General features: G+C 34.6%; 1 protein-coding gene across 3 annotated transcripts in view; it reads right to left on the bottom strand.

Moving 5' to 3' along the window:
- Positions 1–443: 443 nt before the first annotated feature.
- The window catches only part of Mgat4c (MGAT4 family member C), a 472208-nt gene continuing 445523 nt past the window's right edge, over positions 444–27128 (bottom strand). For all 3 annotated transcript variants that reach the window (XM_057757830.1, XM_057757831.1, XM_057757832.1), the window contains 3 exons: positions 10749–10901; positions 5237–5384; positions 444–3308 (listed from right to left, as the gene is read on the bottom strand). In XM_057757830.1, coding sequence (XP_057613813.1) covers positions 2167–3308; positions 5237–5384; positions 10749–10895 — 1437 coding nt within the window. In that variant the 5' untranslated portion in view covers positions 10896–10901 and the 3' untranslated portion in view covers positions 444–2166. The remainder of the gene's footprint in view (positions 3309–5236; positions 5385–10748; positions 10902–27128) is intronic.

Raw genomic sequence — 27128 nt, 5'->3', positions numbered from 1 at the left:
AGAATATTTTTAAGTGTATGGCAATTATCATTCAACCAAAAATTCCGATGTTTCATGGAGGTGCTTATATTTTTTACAAATTTAATATTTAGTATCACAAATTATTATTTATTTGCATGTTCACGAAAAGTTAGCATCTTCTTATAACATTGTAGAAATGTGGGAAACAAGGTATGCAATACTGAATATATTAAAAACTACAAAAATTCTGACTCAGTCTGATTTTTTAATTCAATTGATCTTAGAAGAACAAATATAACAAAAACAGCCTATTCTCTTGTATTATGTAAGTTTCAGTACTGTATTTTAGGATAGAAAGAAGAGCAGACATACTTCTTATTTGTTTCTTTTCTGTTTTTTTTTTAGTATCATAAATATATCTTTACACAACACACACATTATACACACATACACACAGAGACACACACGCACACACACGTGTGTGTGAGATTATTTGATATTTTTCCCCATAAGCACATACATATCCTGTATTTCTCTTCATTAAAAACCTCTTCATTGAATCACTTACAAACTGTGAATAGGGTGACCACTAAGTACATTCTAAAACACTAATGTTTCTAAAACACATTGTGGTGTCGTGAATTTCTTTTATGAAAGGTAGAGACAGCTGACCAATCCTTTAGCAGAGTTTGATTACTATTTGTATGCAGGTAGCACAAAAATGTCAATTAAAATGAGTCACAGTCAGCACACCGCATGGTCATAATGCTTTTGAGACCAGTTTTGTTATCTAATTCAAGGTAGTCTAGTAAATAACCTGAAACCTAAATAAGACACAGAACATTTGCTGCTTGAGCGATGGCTCAGTGATTGAGAGCACTTGCTGCTCTTGCAGAGGACACTGGTTTGGCTGCCAACACCCTTGAAACGCGGTCTGTAATGGACTGTAACTTGCGATTCACGGTATCTAAAACCCTCCTCTGGCTTCTGCAGGCACTGCACACAGGAGGCATACATAGACAGGTAGGCACAAACAAATAAACATTAAATAAATAAATGCACACATACACGGAAGGAGAATGAGAAAAATCAAGGAAGGAAGGAAGGGATAAAGAAAACAGAAACCCTAAGTTCTGTAACGAGAGATCTCTATAGATAATAAAGAGTGTTGCTGTTAATTAAGACAAAAAAGCAGAATAATTCCTTGTTTTTTGGTTTTTGAAGAAATAGCTCATTCACTATAGGAAAACAAAACAAAATAAGACAAAATTAGTTTCTACAGTTTTTACCTTTCTCCCACATAAGACAGCCATTTAATCTCCCCAAAATATGATAAATTGCAACAACTTCAATCACATGAATTTTAATACAAAAAATATAAAATCAATTTCAATTTTGTCTGCATATACTGAAACTGTGAACAAATAGACTAACCACAGGCCATCTCTTTTTGTCTGTTAATTACAGGGGTCCTATGTTACCTTAAGATACTAAGCTTAACTACCTATTTCAAGTGGGAAGTTAGAAATGGAATTCTTCCCACAGAAAATTTAAATCAAAATTTTTGAAACAATTAAATGTTTTAAAACAAAGAGCAATGTTTCTTTTCATAGAAACAACCAGAGAAATGATTATTTTTAAGTCTGTTTTGCTTTAGCCCTACTTACATAAAATAGTCTGTTGCAAAGACTTCACTGCTATGAGGAGGTATTAACTGTAAAAATATATCAGTCAGTGAAAGCCTAAATTCCCAAGAAAAACATCCCAGTTTATGATTGCAACCAAATGCATATTCTCAGAGATTCTGAATGAGGAGCTGTCTTTTCATATAATGAATTAACAATTCATGAATATGTGTTTACAGTTGGCAACTGTGTTTTAATTATAATCCACGGAAAGAATTTTCTCATTTTAAATCGTTCACATAACTCTTTTGACTACTGTTTGAAATCGTGGATCTATAAACATTTAAATATATGGGTGGCAGCAACTTTAACTACAGAGTGACCTTTGACCTCAAAAGTGAAAGCATACAAGGGTGTGTTTCATTAAACTACAATCAGAACGGCTGAGATGATCAACTTTTCCCGGGACACATCACATCCATTGGTTGCCTTCCAAAAGACAAAAGTAGCAAAAGAGGAAGAGAGGAAATACTGAAACAGGAAGTCCTGCTTCAGAAACTCAGTAGACTGATTTCATTGGCTAGGAAGTCCAAATGCTGATGCTCCGAATTATGAGCCATTCTTTTTGGGTTTTGGTAACGCATATCCTTATGCAATGTATGTCAAATGGAATTTTTTGATCCACCTCTGACATTTCAAAGTTTCCGTGTTTGAAATCCCCCAGTCTTAAGTAAGTGTCACATTGTCTTATTTGTTTTTTTAATATAAGTTTTTTCCCAACATCTAGAGCCCCATGATGCAAAATGTCGTTCTGTCGATCTTCTGTTCCTGTATTCACTTTAATTTTTTTAATCGTAATTGGATTTTCAAATACAATCACAAATGTATCCCCGATGGAAGGTGGCTTTCCCCAGAAGTACTCATCAACACTGCTGTAAGCCTTGCTTGCTTCATAGTTTTCAAAGACATTCATGTTGGTGTAGAGACTTGCTGGGGGATTATCAGGGATGTCGAATGACTCCTCTTCAAAGTCATCGTCCTTCAGTTTATTCTCAGTTCCTTTATAGGATGAATAATAGCCCATGTGCTGAAAGAGAGAAGGTTTAAATCGGATCACATTTTTCTGAGCCAAGAGACCTCGAAAATGAGTCAATAGCCAATCGCAAGGCATTTCTTGATAAAACATTAATAAAAAGTGGGCCAGACGTGGGAGATCATGAGAATGATAGAGTTTACCGATGTAGCCAAGTTTTGAGAACTCAAGAGTTACCCAGTATGTTCCTTCTAAGGATGCGATGACTTTCTTGATGGCGGTTAAGAAATTTTTGGAACACCGGACGTCATCTTCAAGCATGACGTAATAGTCTGAAGTATTGGCACAAAAATTCAGAAGAAAAGCATAGTCTACATTCTGCTTGGAGCGAAATCTGACTCGATCCTCTGGGTCATTGTAATTTCTTTTGAGACCATCCAGAGCTGGATAATATTCTTCAGGAGCGTGTATAACCATTAATCTTCCTGCAATGATGTGATGGGCAAATTTCTGCATAATGTCCTGGACCATGGCATCGCGCCAGGAGGAATTAAAGTCTGCTAGATGCACCACTACTGAAATTTCCTTTAGTTCTTCATAGCTGGACTGTTCAAAAATTGACTTTATTGTCTCAAGTAAATAGTTTCCTTTTCTCCGTTTCACTGATGAAAGACCAATTGTGAGATACCCTGAGCAAAGAAAAAAAAAATCAGTGGAAAAGTAATTAAATGTTAATAGACTTCAAATAATACAACAATAGGAACCAAATAAACAAGATTTGAATTCTTTAGGCCTGCAATTATAGCAAACAAATCTATTAAATAATTATATATTTAACATTTTAATATTAGAGTATTAAACTCACTACACAAGGGCTACAGTGTTTTATGTACATTTGATGTTTTATATAGAAAACAATTTATATTCTTAGAGCAATGTAAGATGGATCCTATATTACAAATAATGCTTATGAATTATGAAAATAAATTATCCTAAAATATCCTATATAGCCTAATATTCCTATATATTACCATTAGAAAAGAGACAGATGTTTGGAGATAATGTATCTACAAAGAAATGAAACACAGTCTTAGCACGTGGAGGATTGAGGCAGAAGGACTGTCTTGAGTTCAAGGCTAGTTTGGTATACACATAGATTTAAAGCCCAGAACAAGATAAAAAATGAGCATTGTAAAATAATAAATACATCTACAAAAGTAAAGCAAATCTTTAATTAAGGCTGGCAAGCTAGACTCAAGTGATGATGAAAGCAGAGTAGACATTAATTTAAATCATCTATAAAATTTCCAGAGAATGCATTGTGTACTTCAGGTTCGTTATCAGATTGCTATTTTTACTAAATGAATTCCAAGGCAGACTTCCTAGCCTTATTTTGAAATTTTCCTGGTTTGTCTTACAGAAAATAAACATTTTGATAGGATGCAGGGAGAAAGAAATCTTACAAATGTATGGTTCAAAGCTATGAATTTATTGTTTCATTTGCTTTGATAAACACTTTGCATCTTTACCCTCAGGGGACAGTATTCTTAGATTAAAATTAAAAAACTGGATATTTTTATGGCAAGAAATAACCTCATACGGTTCACCTCTGACAAGCATTATGTGTCTTTCTAAAAATCCGATTTCCTATCTTGAATATTCAATAAGATTTCTTAATCACCATTGTGTAAAAGTGATAATGTGAATATGTGTAAGGATTAGTGGGCTAATACGGGCCTTTCCACGATACCATAGGTATGTTTAACAAGCCCAGTGAAATTCATTCCTTTCTTCTGCCATTCCTATCCTGAATGTACAGCTCTTTACGTCACTGCCACATGACTTAAGTCACTGACACGTTTTAAGTTAACAACACGTGGTGTTGTTGTCCGGCAACGCAAGTGGTAACCATCGAAGTGGTAACCATCACTTAGATGAAAGGTCATTCTTTGTGCATTGCTCTCTCAAATCCTAGACCACACAGGAGTCACTTAAAGGAGCTCTAAATTTTGAAGGGCTATCATTTTTTTCCCAATCAGAAAAATCTTCATATTGGTTTGAGTAAACACTGTCATCCTACAGAATGCTCCCCAACTTGAATTTTAAGTTGGCAAATTTTCTTTGGAACAATCATAAGGATTATGAAAATACAAGCATTTAAATCTCAAATTATGACTACCAGAACCACGAGATAATAATAATAAAAAATCCTCTGGTTTATGGTAATCTGTGATTGTCATTTATAAAATAGTGCACTATCAAGACCACATTCAAAGCTGGTTAGAAATTATAAAAAATAAACTATCAGATTGGAAGTAAAACAGCACAACAATATTTTAAAGTTAGACATTTAATTTTACAGTCAAGTGATAATTATTTCTCTTAATGCCCCATAACAAATTTCTAAAGAATTTTTATTAAAATTTGATATCTTAGTAGTTATGGGCTCAGAAAGTATATATAAAGTTTAAAGGATGTCAAATCCTTCTTAAACTATAGATCTCAATAATAATTCTCTAAATCTTGTATTGCTACACAAACATAACAAATTGTCATTATTTTTACAAACATTTCAGTTTTTCATGGAAATTTTAAGAAGAAGGTTATGGATACTTACTCTTTCTCTGTAAAGGAGTGGCAGCTAGGTAGCGATAGGTGACATTTATGGTTCCTGAGAAGTTAGATAAATCCTTGAATGTATGAACATAGCGTTCAGAATTAAGTTGATGTGTGGATGTTTCCCTTATGAGTTGTTTGTCGCCTTCCTAAATGCAAAAATAAATACATGCAAAATTAATAAATAATAGGTGGCCACAAAGGGAGATGTGGCTAATGCATGTATTTAGAAAGTTACATGAATCTCAGTTACCAGCCCACAATCACAAGCTCCTCAACTTTGACCTGATTTCTTGCCTTTAGTTTCTGCTTTAAGCCTTTTCACTTATGATCTTTATTCTCTGACACATTTGGTTTTCCGTAGAATGCACGATTATCCCATTTTCAGCAAATCTATCCTTAGTTGAAAATCCCCACTGTCAACACGTTAAAATTCTAAAATTTCAAAGTAAAAGGACTTTATAGTTTGTTGATGATAAATTTGTAGCTTTCACCGGAAATTATTTCTTTTCAGATTCCCCAATTTTGAGGCATATTAATCTATGAAATCTTCTACAAATGCTTTTAAATGGAAAAAGTCTCGATGTATTGATTACAACATTTAAAGAATGAGTAGGAAGGTTTAAGTGTAAACAAACCATTTAGATTTAGAGAAATTTGTTACAAAGTTTTATCAATTCATTTATAGATGACCTTGTAAGGCCATTATGGTGAATTGAATGAAAATTGCCCCCATATGCTCATAGACATTGGCATTAATAGGATGTGTGGCCTTGGAGGAGTGGCTGTGGCCTTTTTGGACTAAATGTGTCACTGGAAGTGTGCTTTGATGTTTCAAATGCTCAAGCCAGGCCCATTGTCACCCTCTCTGTCAGTTGTCTACAGCTAAGTACATAGAATTCAACTACTTCTCCAGTACCATGCCATGCTTCCTGTCATACTGGCAATAGACTAAACCTCTGAGCCTGCAAGCCAGGCCTAACCAAATACTTTCCTTTACAAGAGTTGCTGTGGTAATGCTGTCTTTTCATAGCAACAGAACATTGACGAGGAGAGACATATAATTTCAAATTGTTGAGAACGATTAACCCTCAACCTTTTGTCGTGAACTTGCTTCTCTGAAAATGTTCTTCAATAACATCAATTAGAATATCTTTGTACCTAGTCAGTAAAATGATTTTAGATCCTTTTGGGCTCTCATCTTTCTTATTGTAATCTTTCTCTTTGTGTTTATAGACGCATATGTGAAAATTTGTTTTTGTTTGGTGTTCTGGTGAAGATAACTGAGATCATTTATATTCATTATAATTATTTTTGCGCTGGTAGTAATTCATGTCATTATATGAACTTACATTTATATTATATTATATAAACTTACATTATATGAACTTACATTTAAGAAATTTTCCAAATTCAGGTTAACTATTATTTGCTTTCATTTTTTCTGAGCTTAGATGTAAGTTCAATGGTAGATTTTGATAATTTGATAAAGTTATTATTGGCCATATCCTTATTAGATTATTTTTTGGGCATGTATTCTATTACTCACTACCATATATGTCCGTAGAATCTAATTAGGTTTCTTTGTGGAAAGTTGTCCACTTCCCTGTGTGTTCTTACATAGATTTATCTCTAGTATTTCTGGTAGGAACTTAAACGAATCAAATACAAGCCATGAAGACTAGAAAAAGTGAATTCTTTAAATGAATTTTGCCTTGATTCTTATCTGTGGTCAATAAAACTTTAATTAAATCTCTCTTCTAAAACATTGTATAAGATTCAGACATAAGTTTTACCTTGATTAGGACAATAAATAGATACTGACTCAAAGGCAAAAGACACAATTAAACTTTAAATTTAGGGGCAGAATTTTTCATGGGATTAAAAAAAAAGAAATACTGGAATTTAACAGGAGAGCTAAGAATCTTTAACTATACCATGAATTCAAAAAAATTCAATCCTATAATCTTTCAAATATTCAAGTATTCCCATGACTTTATTCTGTCTGTGATAACATATTTCTATGTTTTACACCACTTTAATTTTTTGAAAAAGGACATTTTCACAAGGTTTATAGGATATCCATCAAGTTCCAAAGCTATATATATATGAAATATCTACAATGCAAGATTAAAGAAAAATTTCTTTTATAAATATAGAGGTTGAATATTCACTGAATTCTTATCATTCTAACTCTCTTATGCATATATAGATTCATCTATTTCTATAGGTCAAAAAGTATATAAATGCAATTAATGTATAAAACAAACAATTTAAGATTGTTACAAAGTAACTGTAGACTAATTATCACATAAGCTTTTTCAACAATAATATAATAGTGTACAGCATCAATAGAAGCCATGAAGACATTTCTATAAAACCAAAGTAGTCTCTATGTTGTATACATTTTGATATTCTGTTATTATATGAGGCTACATGCTAACGAAACTGTAAGTTAGTATTTTTTTTAAGGATTCTTCCCTGAGCATGTAAAAGTCTAGACTTTTTCTGTGATAAAATGGAATACATTCATTTTGGTTGAAGTACGCAGCAGAATATAAAATGAAACAGAGCTGATATGAAAGTACTTAATTCAGTTCTGAAGAACAAGCTTCTTAATACTTTCAGCATCAATAAAAATGTAACTTTCACCCGAGCCTGTCTGGTTGGCTGCTTTCAGAGGCGACTGACTGAACATCCAGGCTCCCTGGGTGCCTTCTTTTCTGCAGTAACTATGCTAAAGTGTGTGTCTCAGTAATAAGGCAAAGCTTTATGACAATCATTTTCTGGATGGTAATGCAATTCAATGGTCTCACTACAGTCTAAATATATACCCTGGTGGCTACTTTGAAGATGCTCACAGCTGAAAGGCTAAGTTGATTGGGCATTCATCGTCTCTGCTACTTAGTTTGCCTTGTAAAGTATTTGTCTCTTTCACTGAGTTCTGCTTCCTTTCCAACTGAAAGTCACTTATCTTTCTAAAACAAAAGCAAATATACCAAGACATTAACATGCCTATAGTTTTTCTATCAAAAAGGGAATTGAACGTGGTAAATAACTCCAGAGACTACTAATTCTGTTCATCTGGTTTCTCAGAGTTACAAGTATTATTTCAGCAACGCAAGAAAAAGACATTGCAGTTTATGCTTAGAAAATTGTATGCACATTATGGAGGCAAGAAAATACCCAAGAGAGAGAAAATTATGAAAAATAAAATGAAAGATTAAAGAGGAAAAGTATTAGGCAGAAATAATATTGTAATTTATCACAAGAGTTAGTTTTTTTATAAATATTTACATTTTAGCTATATACATTAAAAATAAGATTTATCTGTATAGAAGTTGTTTGAGTTGGGTTCCACAACTCTGATTTTGATTGGTTGTGGTTTTCTATAATGATTTCTGTTGCAAAGAGAACTTTTCTTGATGATGGGTGAGACCCATACTTCGCTCTGGGTATAAAGACAAATATTGAGAATATAGTTGTGGAATATGCTAGTTAACTTCAGTGGGTGATTCTCCTCCAAGATCCATGAATTAACTGGCCCTAGGCAGTTGGCTGGGTTTCCAGTACCAGGCATGATTTCCCAGTTGCCAAGTGGGTTTTAAGTCCAATTATAGACTGGTTGGTTGCTACAAAGTTATGCATGCTGCATGCTGCTATTGCTCAGTTTGGGTTTCTCCCCCATGCCTGTCATTGCTGTGGTTCCTAGGAATCACAGCTGGTTAGGAAAACAACTACTCTACCTAAGTCTCAGGGATTGTTGTGGAAGAGCAGGTGGAAAGACTTTAGAATTCAGAGGAACACAGAGTTTACCATAAGATTCTGTCTTCTGGGAGTATCACAGCTACATTCATAAAATCTCACCAGTATAATTGGCAAAACAACGGCTGGACAAGAACAATAACAATAGCTATGTTAGTGTAGATGGGTCAAAGCCCACTAGGTCTCAATTTGATGCAAAGAGCAACCTGGTGTGGGAGGTCCTTCTTTCTATGTGTTGCTTTTATTGGTTAATGAATAAAGAACTGCTTTGAGCCTATGGCAGGGAAGAACAGAACCAGGTGGGGAAAGCTAGGCTGTATGCTGTGAGAAAGAAGGGCAGAGTTAAGAGAGAAGCCATGGAACCAGATGCTGGAAATTTTAACTTGTAAGCCACAACCTCTTGGCGATATACAGATATATAATAGAAATGCGTTGAATTAATATAAGAGTTAGCCAATAAGAAGCTAGAGCTAATCGGCCAACCAGTGATTTAATTAATACAGTATCTGTGTGATTATTTCGGGTGTAAGCTAGCTGGGGACAACTAAGTAATGCAGAGAACAGGAGAAATAGTTTTCTCTTGGAAAAACATATTAATTAGTTATCCGTTACCAAATGGGGCATGTTTGTGTGTGTGTTTATGTGTATAACAGCAATTAAGGAGAAGACCAGAATTTGAAAGAGACCTAGAAGGAGTATTTGGAAAGGTTTGGAGGGGGGAAGGAAAGAGGAAAAGGGAAAAAGATGTAATTATATGACATAATGATAAAAATAAATAATTTTAAATGATTTTTGTATTTGTGTGTGCCTAAATAAATTTATGTGCATTGGAGTATGGAAAGAGACATTAATTCCCCAGGCACAGGAGTTTCAAAGGTTTGCGAGCCACAGTGTGTGTGCTGGGCCTTTAATTCTGTATCTTCTGAATTATCACTAAGAATTCTTAAACACTGAGTCATGTTTTCAGACTTCTAGAAATACAGTTTTAATGAAATTTAACATTGATTGAAAGAATATGGTAACTCCAGATAAAATATTATAGGCTGAAGCTCAGCATGTAATACAACTTTACTTACAAATTTATTAAACAGATAAAAAATAAATGAAAATACCATTTGTGAATTTACAATAAAGGTGTATTTATTATTCTCTGTAATTTACTTTTTAAATTTACTATGAAAACTTAAGGATAATTTTATTTTAACCCTAAGTAACAACCTTTTATACCTGCCTAGACTGGTTTTCACATTGATTAGTTATATGTTTAATATTAATAGAAAAATTGTCAGGAGGTACAGGCAGGCAATTCTCTGTGAGTCTAAGGACATCCTGGTCTACAAAGTAAGTTCCAGGACAGCAAGGGCTGTTATTTAGAGAGACCTTGTCTCAAAAGATAAGAAAAGAGAAGTGTGAGTTTAAAAAGTATAGTGTTGTCAATATATGACTAAAAGTATACATAAAGGACACATGCATAAACTGGGCGGTGGTGGCACACGCCTTTAATCCCAGCAATTTGAAGGCAGATGCAGGTGGATCTCTGTGAGTTCAAGTCTAGCCTGGTGTACAAGAGCTAGTTCCAGGACAGGCTCCAAAGCTACAACGAAACCCTGTCTCAAAAAAAAAAAAATGCATAAATAATTCTGCTCAAACACACACTGCCTTTTACATCAAGGTCAGAGGATAACTAGACCTATACTAAGTTTACTGAGGATGATTATTGAGTTAAAAATAATGTCTTCAGAACTTACCAGAACATAGCTATCTTCAATGTACAAGTTCATGAATAGAAGGCAAACGACAAGAACACCCAAGAAAGACACTGTAGAACGTTTTCGCAAGCATCTCATTTTATCCAGTATTTGAAAAATATATTTCATTTGATAAAATTTAAACATCTTCTCCTGTGAAAAAGAGGTAAAGAATTACTTACAATTAACTTGCAGTATGAAGAGTATAATCTTATCATTCACATACTTCAACTAAAATTTGATTTAAAAGTTTGTACATAATATTGTCATTTACCAATATATCACACACACACACACACACACACACACACATATATATAATCTATTGTTACCTATAAAGACAGCAAATCGATTAAAAGTAGAAAAAAGGAAAAATATATTTTTTGAATAATTTCTTTAAGATAGTAAATGATAACCTATAGTTGAATATAAATTGTTCACCCATCTATTTTAATTTCATAACTTGGAATTACAAGATCTCATTAAAATAACAAAAATTTGAGAAGTGGAGGAAGAAAGAGACAGACAGCCAGGGAAGTGATAAATCTATAACTCAAAGCTAAGATAAAGGCTTGCCAAAGTTTAAATACCTTACTTCTCACTTTTAGAATACCTAATAAAATTGATATGATTTGTTAGACTGGGCATTTGTTCCTCAGGATATTTCTCAGTTTTTACGTTTCTAACTTGAAATATCTAGCTACTTCCAATTTCTCAATTATTGAGTATGATACATGTAATTAAATAGTTATAGAGACGTTCCTCCTTAATTCATAGTGTAAGAAACACTGAAAGTCTAAGTTGAGTATGCCTTAAAGTTTTAGATATAGCCTCCTGACAGGAACTACTTTTTCACTCTCACCATTAAAACAGGGAATTATTGCTTGGAAATAGTAGTAAAGGCTCATGAGAGGCAGTTACTAAATAGAATAGCATGAATGAACAGAACGAACCTCCCTCCGAACCTGTCCTTACCAATCATCATTGTTTCTAGACCTTTAACTATACTCAAAGTCTGCCTATCACTAAAGATAATGTTCAAAGTGTGACCCAAGAAGAACACTAAGGTCTTACAGAACTAATTAGTTCTCCAGTTCATGGTTCAGAAACCTAATAGTACCTGTGTGAGAATAAATTTAAAGGATGTAGGAAAATAGATGAAGAACATAAAGTTGAATCAAACAAAATTTCTTAATATGGCCTACCTCGGCTCAAATATTATACTTAATTTTGCAGGAGTTAGAAAGGGTGCTAAGAGCCGGGCGGTGGTGGCACACGCCTTTAATCCCAGCACTCGGGAGGCAGAGGCAGGCAGATCTCTGTGAGTTCGAGACCAGCCTGGTCTACAAGAGCTAGTTCCAGGACAGGCTCCAAAACCACAGAGAAACCCTGTCTCGAAAAACCAAAACCAAAAAAAAAAAAAAAAAAAAAAAGGGTGCTAAGTGTTTTGATAATTGATTGCTTGGCCGAAAGGCAGATCAATGATGGGTTACCCTGAATGATTTGTTAACATAAAAGGAAAGATCACAAGGTTTAGGGACACTAGATTGCTAACTATAGCATGAAAAGCATGCTTTGGCAGAGTTTAGAAGGTGTGTCTTTCACTGATGCCTTGAGAAATCTGTCTGTAGCTGATTGGATGATTGGAGAAAGCAACATCCATATTTCTTTTTTATTATTCAAAAGTTACAGTGGTGACGTTAGCCATTCCTAAAAGGCATTGAGGGTAAGTGTAACTCGGGGTTCAAGTGATGACAATGATCCAACACAGTTAGGGTTAATGTCTTAAAAGTAACCAATGTTTAAGATATAGTTTCAATGTTTGAGAAAATGTATTTATCGTAATACCTAAAAGGGAGTGTTGAACTGACTTCTCTAGGCTTATTTTAAAGGTTTATTTATTTATTACGTAGTATACAGTGTTCTGCATGCACGTGTGCCTGCAGGCCAGAAGAGGGCACCAGATCTCAATACAGATGGTTGTGAGCCCCTATGTGGTTGCTGTGAGTTGAACCCAGGACCTTTAGAAGGTCAGTCAGTGCTTTAAACCGCTGAGTCATCTCTCCTAGCCCTTCTCTATACCGTTTTATAAGAACATTAAGCAGCCATTCCACCTTTCTCTTGCATCTGTTTGTACAATTCTCTGCCTAGTCAGCTCAAGAAATTCTCACTTGGGTGTCCTTTCCTTGAGACATAACTTAGAAACTCTTCGGGGGAAGCTAGCATAACCACCATAATTGTTTCCCTTTATCAAAGTTCATTATTCTCCTTGCTACCAATGTCTGAGGTCATTGCTTCCTTCATATGTGCTAGACTATAGTTTGGTTGTTTAAGAAAATTAGAAATCTAGCGTTTATTTCTAACCATGGTCATAAGTATATTTCCGGTAAGGAGTCTTGTAAAATTTCCTCTGTTTTCTCGAGAAGTTCTGCTTTTTATTTTCATGCTTGATTTATTGCTTATATATTCAGCCTGTTTTTGTTCCTATATAAATTAAATAGTAAGTAAATAAGTAAATGGACTGTTTGACTTACAGGCTTGTCATTTTTTAATATTTTTTATTAGAATCAAACATCTTTTAAAGTTATCTACTCTTATTCAAACATGCACGTATGAGTTGGAAACTTTATCAATAAACTGACTACCGTTGATCATTTGTATTGAATTTTAGGTTTAATTTTTAAACAGATGTAAGGAACATAGTATGAGGAGTGTATATGCCCCAAGGCTACTTCCTACTTTCTCTCCTATCAGGTTCAGTGTTCCTGGACATATGTTGAGGTTGATCCATACCTTGATAGAGAAACTCAGTGCTAGGGAAATTCTCAGAAATCCACAAGGATGAGCCCAACTAAGACTCCTAGCAGTAGTGGAGAGGATACATGAACTAGCCTTCCCCTGTAATCAGATTGGTGACTACCCTAACTGTCATCATAGAAACTTTATCCAGTAACTAAAGGAAGCAGATGCAGAGATCCACAGCCACGCACCAGACCAAACTCCAGGAGTTCAGTTGAAGAGAGGGAGGATGGATGATATGGTCTAGATAGGGGTGATAGGGTTGATATCATGATGGGGAAACCCACAGAAAAAGCTGATCAGAGCTCTTGGGAGCTCTGGAACTCAAGACTGACAACTGGTGCAACTGCATGGGATCTACCTAGGCCACCTGCATGTGGTTAATAGTTATGTAGCTTGGTCTGTTTGTGGAGTCCTTGGCAGTGGGACCAGGATGTATCCCTGGTGAATGAGCTTAATTTTTGGAGCCCACAACCTTTGGTGGGTTGCCATGCTCAGTCTTGATGCTGAGGGGAGGGGCTTGGTCCTGATTCAACTTAATTTGCCAAGCTTTGTTGACTCTCCATAGGAGGCCGTACCTTTTCTCAGGAGTGGAGCAGGGTTGAGTTGGAGGGGAGAAGGGGAGCATTTAATAGTAGCAATGACAATTATGCATCATTTCCTTGTTAAAATAATAACAAGGAGTAAAAGAAACCAGGCGCAAAGGGAGGGTGTTAATGTGTTTTCCAGAGGAGTTGGTGACATCTCTTCCTGCTGTGTCTGCCATGGTCATGTCTACCAGGAACACACAGAGAAAATGGAGAACTAGAAGAATGTATTGCACTGTGATTAAATCTTTCCCTTGTTAACTGAAATGGATGTGCTGGTTTGACACATATTATTTGAGACCACTGATAATTATGTAGGTCAAATAATTTTACCCAGAGTGCAGATGGAGAAAACGCATTTTAGTGTTACCAGCAGAGAGACAGACTGTGGACAGAAAACCTTCAGCAATTGCTGCAAGGCTGATCATGAAATAAGGAAGCCTAAGGTGCTGCATCTAGTTTCTAGACAGTTACTCAGGATATCTGAGCAATCAACTCAAATAACCACTGTCTGATTGCTACAAGGTGTGAAAGGGCTTCATCTTAGGGGCTGGCATGCCGAACTCTGCACTTTTCGCAGATGAGAATCAAATGATCACAAGGAAAGGTGGTTGTCAAACTCACTCACTTTGCCCTTCTGTAAGCTTGACTCTATGTTTTGCTAACAGCACACTGGAAGTGGCAGGAAACAAAAGTTCAACAGCTATGGAGTTTAAACCTTTCCAGATGTCCAGCTGTTAAACTATTGTAACTTCACATTGAGAACTTTTGACATGATTGACATGTTCCGGATAACCTGAATAAAATAGTTAAGTTATTAAATGTATTTATAGAAGTGGGAGGAGGAAACAATTGCAATCTAAAAGTAATTATTCTTTCTGGACAGTGTTGAAAATCTTTAATGAGCTTCTATCCCCAACTTTGCTGAATGCAGACTATCTCGTTAATCAAGACAGTTTGTATGCAACTATATAAATATAATTGTATGCACACATATAAAAATTATAGAAAATATGTGTGTATATGATGTATATATATCTACATATAAGCATATAATCATCATAAAGCTTTTAGGAATTCTCTGTTCAATGAAACTGACGTTACATTGTTGAGTCATCTTCTTTTTTGTTTTTTATTTATTCTTCTCTCGTAGAATACATCTCGACCTGAACCTTCTCCCTCTTCTCTCCTCCAGTCCCCCCACTTCCTCTCACCCATTAAAATTATTACTCTTCTATTTCCTTTTACGAAAAAACTGACCTCCTAGGATACCAACTGAACACAGAATAACAAGATGCACTAAGACTGGATATATACCCTTGTAACGAGACTGGGAGACTGGGCAAAGCAACCCAATAGGAGGTAAAGGGTCCCAAGTGCGGGCAAGAGAGTCAGACACACTCCCACAAGAGTCCCAGAGCAGTCCCAAGAGTCATCAATTTCTGTTATAGTGTTGAATCACCTATCTTGGAACAATATCTGTCCTCAAAGGCTTTCAAAAACAGCAGCCGGGTGGTGGTGGTGCACGCCTTTAATCCCAGCACTTGAGAGGCAGAGGCAGGCGGATTTCTGTGAGTTCGAGGCCAGCCTGGTCTACAAGAGCTAGTTCCAGGACAGGAACCAAAAGCTACGGAGAAACCCTGTCTCGAAAAATCTAAAACAACAAACAAACAAAAAAAACCTGAATAGCAGGAAAATGTAATTTTCCAGAACACATAGCCATGAAGGAAAACTTGGTTGAGTTCAAATTGCAGCTTTAGAAATTTACACTCTGAAGTCCAGATAGTTTGAAGGGAGCTGTTTGTGTTTTTGCTAGCAACATCATCACAGTGGGCTTAAAGTTGTTTTCCAGGAGATATCATCAGATCTCCATGGACAGTACTGTTGAACTGTCCTTTGCAAATCAACACGGATGAGTTGATGAAGGTCATGCTATTTAACATGGTGATGAAATCAGTTTCGAGTACCTAACTGTGGCTACAAATATGTAGGACTTTAATAATAAATACAAAGGTAAGGAGGATGCTTTGCAATGTAATTGTTCTTTGTTTTGTTTTGTTTTGCTTTGCTTTGCTTTGTTTACAAACTATGCGTACATTATTTTCTAAGCAGACTTGCTTTCCTTAGGATAACTCCCTTAATCCTGCTACCATATATTTCAGCAGTGATATTCTCTGAGAGTATTTAAGAAAATCTATCCTCTCTCTTTGCCTCTCATTGTGTAATGCTTGTAGTTAGTTGCTCTCTTCTTTTCCCAATTCCCATATCGCAATCACTAATAACTGAGTCAGGCAAATGTTACTATCTTAGTGAAGATATCAATGAATTCCAACTTCAGTCAGAAGTTGGTTTTCACATTTTGAGTCCCCTTAACACTGCACTCTGCTTTTATAGATTTTTTAAAATACTTCGTGCTTCTCTTTTAATGTTTTTTAAATATGAGAATGTTTTATTTGATATATTATGCAGCAAAACAAAATTGACACCATACAAAACAACTTTCTAAAACATCATTCACATCATATTTTATCAGATTTGCAGAATTCTGTGCATGTTAGAGGGCTACATAAGGAGGGGGAAAACATTATACCAAAATTTTGATTTATTAATTTAATTAATACACACAGTAAACACAATGAAGTAGCTGTTAGGATTCTGTTGAATTTATTGAAAAAAATAGTGCAAACTGTTTAACCTAGTAAGCTGTGATAACAAACTTGAAAGGACCCATCTAAGCTTAAACACAATAGGGAGATGCATGGTGTCCCAACATTCTGTTTTCCTCACCAGCTGTCTTGTCCATGCAGACTACCTGACCAGATCAATTGTGTGAAGCTGAGAAAGAAAAACATGAAGGCTGTCATCTGCTTCTCTCTTAATATTGGGACATGTGTATAATTTTTCTTTAGGACTTTGGGAATCTTCAGTTTATAGTACTTCTTTAAAAATCATTTATTCATATCACCAGAATTCCAGGTGTGCAGTTAAGAATAGATAGCCATTACTAAAATGTTGGTTTCAATGTGCATCTGTGTATATAAGCATGGGTGAGTTTTTCACATTGTGTAAAAAGTTTGAACTTAGAGATACAAGTAAAAATGCCAGTCTATGAAAAATCTTAATTTCTTTCCTACAGAACAGCAGTTGAGTTTTAAGTCTCTACTTTTAAGGGTCCCACCATAGTGTGCAGGCCTTCCAACAAGCTTGCCATCATTCTTCCTCTATCTCTGAGCACTGCAATTACAGATGTGGGCTATCATGCCCATCTTAAAACCTTGCCTAAGGACTTCTCATTTTGGCTCAGACCTATTATGTGATATCTATGCTCTCTAAACACAAAGTGAAGATGAACATATAGATATACTCACCCATTCGCCAAACACCATAACATCATGAATGTCTCTCATATGAAGTAGTCATGTGAAAAGTGATTAGTGCCAGTAATCACTTTTACATGGTAAACTGAATTTCTTGTTTATTTGTTTGTTTTTGTTTTTCAAGATAGGGTTTCTGTTTAACAGCACTGGCTGTCTTGGAACTCTCATTGTAGACCAGGCTGGCCTCAGACTCACAGAGATCCATCTTCCTTTGCCTCCCAGGTGTTGGGATTAAAGGCCTGTATCACTATGCCTGGTTCAGGATTGAAATATTTTTTTAACTACCAGAAATCCATTTTTTGAGAATATTTAAGATATAAGTCTGGAAAAAGGTATTGATGTCATGGATATTTAGTAGACCCTTAGCATAATTACTTTGTACTTGGGAGCCTGTAAATATAATACATTATTTGATTTTTCAGTATCAATATCCAAATACTACAAAAAGTTCTAGAATGTACTCGCCAAGGACAGATACTCTAAAATTTATTCTACTTACCTTCATGAATTCACACATATACATATAGACATGCTCATTGTATTATTAGAATAGTATGAATCAGTAATGTTTGTTTCAAATTGTTGTTCATGGAAGCAAATAAGCTCTCTTTAAAAAATGTCAAAATATTTTTCCCACGTGAAACTACCACTATAGGAATTTATTTGCTAGTTTTTATCAATGCAGTAAAAATATTCATTTACTAAAGAATTGATGTTGAAATTCAAGAAGTGACAGATGAACTGGTATACTGCAAAGCTGCTTGCTTCACCAGGCGGTGGTGGCACATGCCTTTAACCCAGCACTCGGGTGACAGAGGCAGACAGATCTCTGTGAGTTCGAGGCCAGCCTGGTCTACAGAGCTAGTTTCAGAACAGGCACCAAAATTACACAGAGAAACCCTGTCTTGAAAAACTAAAAGCTAAAACCAACAACAACAAAAAAGTTGTTTGCTTCAACCCAGATGCTTATGTGTGTCCATCATATTTCTAAAATTTAGGCTACCTGTAACAAACTGCCCAGTTTTAATGAGTCCTATGCTCACTCTCCAGGCCTTCATGATAAACAGAAAAAATATTTCTCACTCCCCCCTTCACAGTAAATATAATGTTATGGTCATATGAGGATTTTGGAGGAAAAAATAAAGAAACAAATCCCTATCCGTATAAATCAATGTTGCTACATTAATCTACCCCAAGGCACCAACTTGTAACATATTCTTTGTTTTGTAGGTGTTATAATTAACAAAATAATAAAGTAAATTAATCTTTTAAATATGGGAATTTGTATATAACATTTAACCTTTCATCATTGAAAACATGCAGAAAAAAGTGTTACAGTCAACTGTTCATCTCTCTGACATGTGGCCCCCTGTGAATCAGATTTGCTTGGCTTGCATTTTTTTAATGCTTGCCCAATTTTTTTTTTCTCCCTTGCTTTGTGGAAGGCTGAACATGCCCTCAGGGCAGCAGTCAATACTTTCTGATGAATAGAAAGAATGTTGCTGACATAGCAAAAGCTTCAGAAGGCTTTCAAAAAAAAAAAAAACACGATTATCATTATATTTGGTACAGAAGTCTCAGATATTGATAGCAGCCAATGTAATTGTTTCTCCCCCTCAGAATTTTTCTGTCATCCCTCTTCGGGCCATTCATTTCTGGCTGTAAGTGGCAGCGAGGTGAAAAAGGATGGCAGCCTAGACCATTCCTGAAGGTTCACAGCAACGCCTTGCAAGATTTACTTTTTGTGGCTCACGTTAAGTTACAATGTAGACAGAACTAGTAACACTGACAGGCTGGGGCTTTCCTTGTCACGTACTATGAAAACAGCAAATGTGAGAGTAAGATTGGATAGACGAGGCAACCCTCTTCAGTATCGAAGGGAACTAAATGAGGGAGGGCGCTGCTGCTTTCTTCAGGTGCTTTGCTTTCGGGACGGCATTTTCCCCATTGGTTTCTACTTATCATCAGGATTTGAAAAAAAGAAAGTCTGAGTAGAACGTAAGCCACAGTGGGAAGGTCAAACTTTCTTAGCACAGACCTTTGTTTGTGCCAGGGGTCACTATAACCTTGAATCTATTCTGAGTTGAGCTGGACACTAAAGCAACAATTTTGGTGACACTCACAGCGACCTTAAAGGGATGCATCATGCTCTTTGTTAAACTTAGTAAACTAATATGGTGTTATATTATTATACTACATTTGTATTATTCCATTTCCTGTTGAGTTAATGAAATACTCTAGGCCTCCTATTGCATAAAACAATTAAAGACAATTCAATGGAGACTGAGAGACTGAAACCAATCCGATCCATCTCTGCTTGTACGTCATGAGACCCACCTGGTTCATGACGTCACAAGTCCAAGAGTGGCGCTGTAGCAAGACAGAAAGGCAGAAAAGGACTCGAGACAGGCTTGCTTATTTGTTTATTTATTCATTTGTGGGTTTTTTTTTTTTACCTGACTGTATGTGTGTACATCATATTTGGGTCTAGTGCTCAGGCTACATGACCCTAGAGACTAGGCTTCTGGCATAAGACTCCTGTAACAGCAAACTGTATCTGAATAATAGAAACATTCATACTGACTGTAACACATAAGTTCCAGTTCCAGTGTTAAGAGCAGTATGTAACACACTGAGTATGCTATAGGGTATGATGAGTCGCTGGTTATAACCACAGATTTCTTATCCACCCTCATCTACAAAAGTCGCTTAACAGAGACACATAAAATCCATACTTGAAAGTCAAGGTAAAATTTGACTAAATCAGCAATATTGAATCCTACTAGTAACAATGCTTCTACCACGGAGGGCTAAAAGCTTGTATGTACACTTTCCCGAATAGTACAAATAAAATAAATGAACTACCTTGAAAAGATCAGCGTGCATACCTGCAGTGCAAGAGATCAGGTAAATTAGCTTGAATCCAACAGTACCAAATAGCATACATGTGTAGAAACAACACACTTAAATACATTTCTATGTTCAAATAATATACTTAGAGAACACTGCTTTCCTTTAGGTAAGCATTGATTTTTCTGAAACTTTATTAAATTTTAAATTAAATTCGAAATCTGTTATTTAATTCTAAAACCAAAGAGGCCCATGTAAAAATTCATAACCATCTATTTGGATTTCTTTCCTTGAAATGAATATTGATGCTTAACTAGACACAACATATCTGTAAGAGGAACAATGTCTACAATGTCCAGAAAGTAGAGCAAATGCAGCAGCAACAATAAAAATATGTGTTTTGGTTGGAGACAGTTGCTTCCTCCTATTATTTTAATGTCTTACTAGTATCCAACAATACAGGACAAGTTACCGTATTCTAGCAATCATGAGAAAGCATAAGCTGGTTTGAATGTTCTATTATGCAATAATTTAATTTAATTTTACATTTATTATTTGTGTGTATGTGTGTGTGTGTGTGTGTGCATATGCACACATATAAGTGGTGGCTCACATGTGGGAGTCAGCTTTCTCCTTCCCTGATGCTTCTTCTAGAGATCAAACACAGGTTCTCTTGATAAGCAGTAAGCAATTTTACCCACTGAAACGTCTCACCAGACAAGTTATGCAACATTTTAATTAGCAAGAACGATAATGATGACTCAGTGCATAAAGCACTTTGTCAGTGCTGATAAATTGATATCAGGACCCGCTAAAAGCTTGACAAAATTGCATGACCCATGAAAGGTCCCAACTGAGTAACAAAAAGTCAGTAATCCCAACTCACCATGGCAAGGAGCTAGAATGCTAATGCTAAGACAAAAGATTTTCTAGATGTCCAAGTAACAACTAGATGGAATGTCAGGATCACTCCCAAAGTTTTCTTATGGCATCAATACACGTGCCGTATGGTATAGGTTCCCGCTACCTCAACATGCATGGAAATATATACACATCAACACACACATACACAAACATATCATGCACACTTACATTCACACAAAGAAGACAATATAATGAGTGATTACTTTGGACTATTTGAAAGCAAATGTTATTGTCCAGTAACTGAAGTTCAAGGGCAGACTTCTCATATAGCGAAAGGTAGCTGTAAAGTGTTCCTCTTCTATTCTCTTTCATGTTGTGAAAAATTACCACGTATATATTTTATGGAACATATACTTAGAGGTGAAATTCAATATTTAATATATAATTAGATGTCTCAGACTCTTTCTAAACAAAGATATAGGAAATGCTTTCATTAGCTTTCAACTTGTTTCTAGTGAAATGAGATAGTAATTTTCACACTTAATTGATTAACTAGAAGCAAGTAGCATCATTAGTCTAGAGATATTAGTAGCAATGCAATATTCACATTTTAAGCATTTTTAGATTAAAATCTCCTCTATTGAAATTGGAAACTGTATAAATATATTCTTTTCACTTCATAAAGTCATGATCAAGATCAAGTCCAGCTACAGTAATGGACCGTAATGGATAGACGACAGCTTTAATTCAATTTGTTTATATTCAGACAGAAGCAGAACCATGATTTCATCTTTTTCTCCTAACCAAAATTTTCTAAGAGGGCTATCACATGGTTTTCAATATATAAAAATGAATTTTAAAGTGGAAATATTAACATGGATTTATTGTCAGTCCCTTAAACATAATATCTATGTCAACTTTTCAGTCATCTTTCTCATTTCTCATGGTATGAATTACTTTATTGATTAGAAGACTGCGGTTTGCGTGCATAGTGAAAACCTGTAATGAAAAACTCAATTTAGAAGGAAGTAATATTCTCGACAGTGATAACCAATTTTTCTGTTCATCATTTTAATCTATCTAGCAGCATTTCCCATGAGAAATCAAACTATCCCTGAATCATGATTATATGTAGATAATCAATTAAATGGAAAGAGTTACATGCAATATGTAAAAAGGTAACCTCTCATGGGATCAAACTAAAATGTTAATATTACTAGAGTCAATAGTTAGGTATGCCACTGGAGAAATAAATAGCTTTGTTAAGGTATCTTGAGAAATTCATAGAACAATATTTATATGTGTTTGGAGAATTATATGTAAATTATAAGAAAAAGTACCTATTAAAGCTATAAAATGACTCATCTTTTTAAAATTTATAGAAATATCCCACATGAAGCCACTATATTATAGGACTTCATAATGCATTGCCTTTTTAATCTTCAAGGAACTCAAATAAGTGACAACGAAATGTTTATTTTCTATTAAGAAAAAAGATCAATGGGTTTAATGGAAATTTAGCAACTTCTATCAGTGTTTCAGTTCAAACCAAAGATTTACATGACTTTAATTACTGTGTTTTTTGTCATTATGTGTTCATTTCTCCTTCAAAGCCTAAATTTAATTTATCATCAAATATCACAATCCATTTACAATGTATTATCTGTATAAATAAGTATATAAAATTTGGCTATTTTTTCTATTATCTTTGTGTATGATTGTTAACTAAGAAGAATTAGCACAGATACATAACTATATCTATGTATTTTAAATGTATTTAAATTCAGAAGTAACAATGGCATATTTATGTTACTGGCTATGAAAGCTTATAGCTGTCATAATACAGGATTTAAAATAAGCTGGGTATGGTATTTCATCTCTTTAATTCCAGTATTAAGAGGATAAGACAAAGATAGACCCCAAATATTGAAACTAGCTTGGCATATATAATGAGCTCTGGGTTAGAGAAAGTAAGCAGCAAATGCTGTGATAAAAGTCACATAACCATTATAATTATATTAATTGCAAACATTCTTTTTATTCTTATTTTATCCTTAATTATAGATAACATTTTCCTTATAATGTAATTGTCAGAGCATTTTATACATGTATACACATATATGCACATGTGTGTACACAGATATTATTTCTACAAGTATTTTAAACAGACATACTAAACCATGCTATGTCTTTTTATTATTTCATATATACTGCATATGCATATTATATGAAAGCTATTTCTGTAAGTCTCCCCCTTTAAATATCTGTTTATATAAATTCAAATTATTTTCTATTATGAAAATTTTATGATTTTAGTATTTATAATATACCTTTATACTTAATATTTAGATATAAATTATAACGGAAACATTTTAGCACAATGATTTATGAGGGACACTTTCAGTTTCTGTTATCCTGTAGAACATCCCCATGTACTGAATATTATTGCAAATTTAGGTGTATAGTGAGCAACTTACATACTTCACTTATCTAATTAATTTAAGAAGATCTGAATTAATTGTGATTGGCAGAGAGTTAAATACATTTTCTTATGTTTTCCAATCTCCCTGACTGTAATTTCTACAAAGTCCAGAGCTATATTCAAAGGAATTGTCCCTGAATGAAGGGGAGAGAGGGTGCAGAAGACAATATGAGGAGAGACAGCTAAAATTAAAGACCATTTCAGAAATAGTATGAAAACCTACTACAGAAGAATCTGCCTTAAGTCACATATGTGATACATATTATTAATGTTCTAATATTTTTTAATTTTGCTATATGTTCTAGGATTTAATAATAATGTTTTATCAAATTTTAACATTCATAGCTTTAATAAATATTTTATTTATTGTTAAAATGGTCTTTACAGATGTTTTCTCTATTATGTTATAATCACTTTAAAATCATTGTTTTCAGTCTTTTTATTTGACTCGAGAATAGTGCTTTTTTTTATACATAAGAGATTTTAAACTGTAAGACCTCTCAAATGATATATTTGTTTTGAACACATCCAGATTTTTATATTAGAAGTGACTCCAGAACCATAGATTAAGCATTTTTATTTAGTTTGATTCTCATGCACGATTTAAATCATTTGGCTTTGGTTTAGAAATTACGTCTTTTCATTTATTTTTCTTAATAAACTGATATACTTGTCATATTTCTGTGTCACCTGTGTTCCTGAATAATCCATAATAATACAAATATGAATATATTTTTCCAAACTATTATAAAGTATCTGGTTGCAGAGCCTTTCCCAGTATAATTAAATATCAAGTGTTACTCTGCTAAATAGATGTTTAGGAAAGCAATTAGAAATTGGAAGCAATTAATACTGCTATTACTTAAGGGAAATTGTAACCTAATATATTAACCAAGCAACACAAGATTTACTTCTTGTGTCTTTCTGAGGGTTGATGTTGTCCAATTAGAATATAAATGGCAAAGGGAGGGAGGAATTCATTTATTCAAATTTTATTACAAGTCAGTTATAGATCACAGACTTTATATTATGCAGAATACATGCTTGTTTGTTTGTTTACAATAAATTTGCTGACCCCATGTTCAGTGTGTGCCACTTTTCTGGAGTTGGACTTGAGATATACAAAGGTAGATGAAATTTGTTCCTCCCAAACTAAAGAGCACCATAACAGGTACCTACTTTCAGACACCAGTGACTCTGCGTATTCTCAGCCCAATTGATGTTTTGTTTATTTCTTCTGCTCTTCTGGTGTTCTCTCTCTGTCTCTCTATCTCTCTTTGTCTCTCTCTGTCTCTCTCTCTCATGTGTGTGTGTGTTTGTGTGTGTGTGTGTGTGTGTGTGTGTGTGTGTGAGAGAGAGAGAGAGAGAGAGAGAGAGAGAGAGAGAGAGAGAGAGAGAGAGAGAGGTGCACTCTGTGTGTTCTTAAACCTGGTTTTAAAAATTCTGGTTAATTATAACAATACAATCATTTGAAGTGCTGCCTGTCTGACTAATATTTCTCAGCTGTGTACCACTGGGTTTAATAAACATTGTGATGACTTCTAACTTCCTTCACTCTTTCACTTGGACTTGAGGCACCCAGGACCTCACCCTTCACAGTCTACTGTATCTCACAAAAGTCTCTGACACTGTTCTGTTAATGTTTGTTCAGTCTTTTCCTTCAGGCTCTCTTTTTCTTTCCTGAAGTCAGTCCTATAAGTGAAAGGTCTCCATCCCTTGCTTCTGCTGGTAACTATAGCAACAACACTTACTAGACACAGGGTCAAGCGTTTAGTAAATATTACACATTTGGTTCTCAAAATGATCATAGAGGATATTGGTGAGAATACATTGATCAAAAGCAGGAGCCTTGTTCTTGATTAATATTTATATCAAAAATATTATCTACTATGTCTTCATCATTAAAACCAGATATTTATTGACTGCCATGTCAAAATCCCTTATTCTTTTATTGCATCCTTCATGCTGATAACAGTAGTGTCTTTATAAAGCTCCTGTTTTCTCTATTTCTATTCATCTATATGAAAACATTTAGCAAATAATAGATACTTTGTCTTTATCTAGTAGAAGTGTTTGAAGTTGGCCATTGTCTGCTTCTCTGACTTTGTAATGATCCCATTTCAGGAATAACTATCTAGCAAAAAACAAAACAAAACAAAAAAAGCCCCTTCCTTTCCTAAATGATACCAACTGTTACATCAGGTACATTTGCTCCATTGTTTCCTACATCTCAAATTTCATCATCCTTAAGTGCTTTACTAACCCTTATTTATGTTTTAGGGTAATCCCAAATGCCAGCTCATTTTGGTATCAGCTTTGGGGACAGAATATGGACATTAGGGAGATTTGGAAGAGCATTGTGTTTGTGTCGTTTTAGAAACAGCTTTTACACCCAGTTTCATAAATTTGATCATCATATCAGTACTTGACTTCAAGGGTTATCATTATTTTTATTGAGTTAAAGCAACTAGTGCTTTGTAAATGGACAAATGCACAGCAGTTTAATTCTTAACTCTGACCTACCCTGAATGTGGCATTATGGAGTTCACATTTTATTTTTAGAGTTTATAGAAATTTTGTCTGTACAATTTTAAAATGTAGCCATGTGCCACCCTATAGATTGTGTAATCCGTGAGCATTGTATAAATTAGCATTATCAAAATTATCATATGTGACAGATCATAGCATGCGTTCTTGACATAAATACAAATTTTGTAGATTTTGTTTATTAATTATGACTTGCCATAAAGTATAAACATACTGTATCTATAACAGGATTGAGTTTTTCAATCGACTGGTATCACATAGTTTCATTGGTTTAGCATTTGAGCCAATCAATTAAATAGAATCACTCAAAGGTAAAAGTTTCAGGTCTCGCTAGAATGCAGTCTTTTTTAAGGCAAAAGCATATAGCATCATTATTTCAAGACCGGAAGAACTGTAAAGAAGGCTGAGCCTTGAAAAATGAAGGTCAAGATCCAGCTAACACCAGGCAGGCCTGAATCTGTTGTCATTGGTAAGTGGTTAGCATAGTACCAAAGGAAAGTTTGCAGATACAATGTCTATTTTTGTACATTTTTAAAATAGCCTATTTAAATACATTAAAAATGCTTTCGTGTAGTTCTGGTCTGGTAAAATCTAGCAAAGCAAAAACAAAATAACAAAAACCCTGTAAACGATTTGAGAATCCGTATTTCTCCTTCATCTTTGGGTAATCGCAATTTCCTGTTTTAAATCTGTCAGAAGTTTAGATCCCTAAAGAAAACAGAGGATAGAAACTTCTTAAATATTTATTAACGACTATGAATTATTGCTTTCTTCAGTGTATCTGCTTCAGTGAATATGCCTGATACGCCTTCAGTGATGGTTCTTTCCAAAGAACTAATGAAAGGCCTCAGAGGATAAACACACTGCAATTAGA

Source organism: Chionomys nivalis, chromosome 25 (assembly GCF_950005125.1).
Source record: "Chionomys nivalis chromosome 25, mChiNiv1.1, whole genome shotgun sequence".
Taxonomy (NCBI): Eukaryota; Metazoa; Chordata; class Mammalia; order Rodentia; family Cricetidae; genus Chionomys; species Chionomys nivalis.
This window is presented reverse-complemented; position numbering and strand designations above follow the sequence as displayed.